The 366-nt window shown below is 48.4% G+C and overlaps 1 protein-coding gene across 1 annotated transcript; it reads right to left on the reverse strand.

The window, feature by feature from the left end:
* Positions 1–27: 27 nt before the first annotated feature.
* LOC106472493 lies at positions 28–366 on the reverse strand. The gene has a single exon (XM_013933149.1). The coding sequence runs from the start codon at positions 364–366 to the stop codon at positions 28–30; it is 339 nt and encodes a 112-aa protein (XP_013788603.1).

The raw sequence follows: 366 nt of genomic DNA on the forward strand, positions 1-366 counted from the left end.
CTCCGGTTTTCACTGGGAAGAGGCTTGTCAGTTTCCATTGTGGATTATCTGGCAGGACGAGTCTTCATAGAGCTGCTGGATGATGCTGATGAGCTTCAGAGGAATTCCGTAGTGCTGCATCAGCTTCCAGATCGTTTCACTGTCGACGCTGTCGAAGGCTTTTTCAAAGTCAACGAAGGTCGTATACAGAGGAGACTGCCATTCGATGGACTGCTCGATGATGATGCTCAGAGTGGTGATGTGTTCTGTACACGATCTATCTTGTCTAAATCCTGCCTGCTCTGATCTCAGTCTTTTGTCTAGCGCCTCTTTCAGTCTCTCCAAGATGATTCTAGTCAGCATCTTGCTGGGGATGGACAGCAGCAT

This window comes from Limulus polyphemus, unplaced genomic scaffold (assembly GCF_000517525.1).
Source record: "Limulus polyphemus unplaced genomic scaffold, Limulus_polyphemus-2.1.2 Scaffold5380, whole genome shotgun sequence".
NCBI classification, from domain to species: Eukaryota; Metazoa; Arthropoda; class Merostomata; order Xiphosura; family Limulidae; genus Limulus; species Limulus polyphemus.

Excerpts from the sequence above, each read along its gene's own strand:
- LOC106472493 (XM_013933149.1), bottom strand. The coding sequence starts at position 366 with ATGCTGCTGTCCATCCCCAGCAAGATGCTGACTAGAATCATCTTGGAG.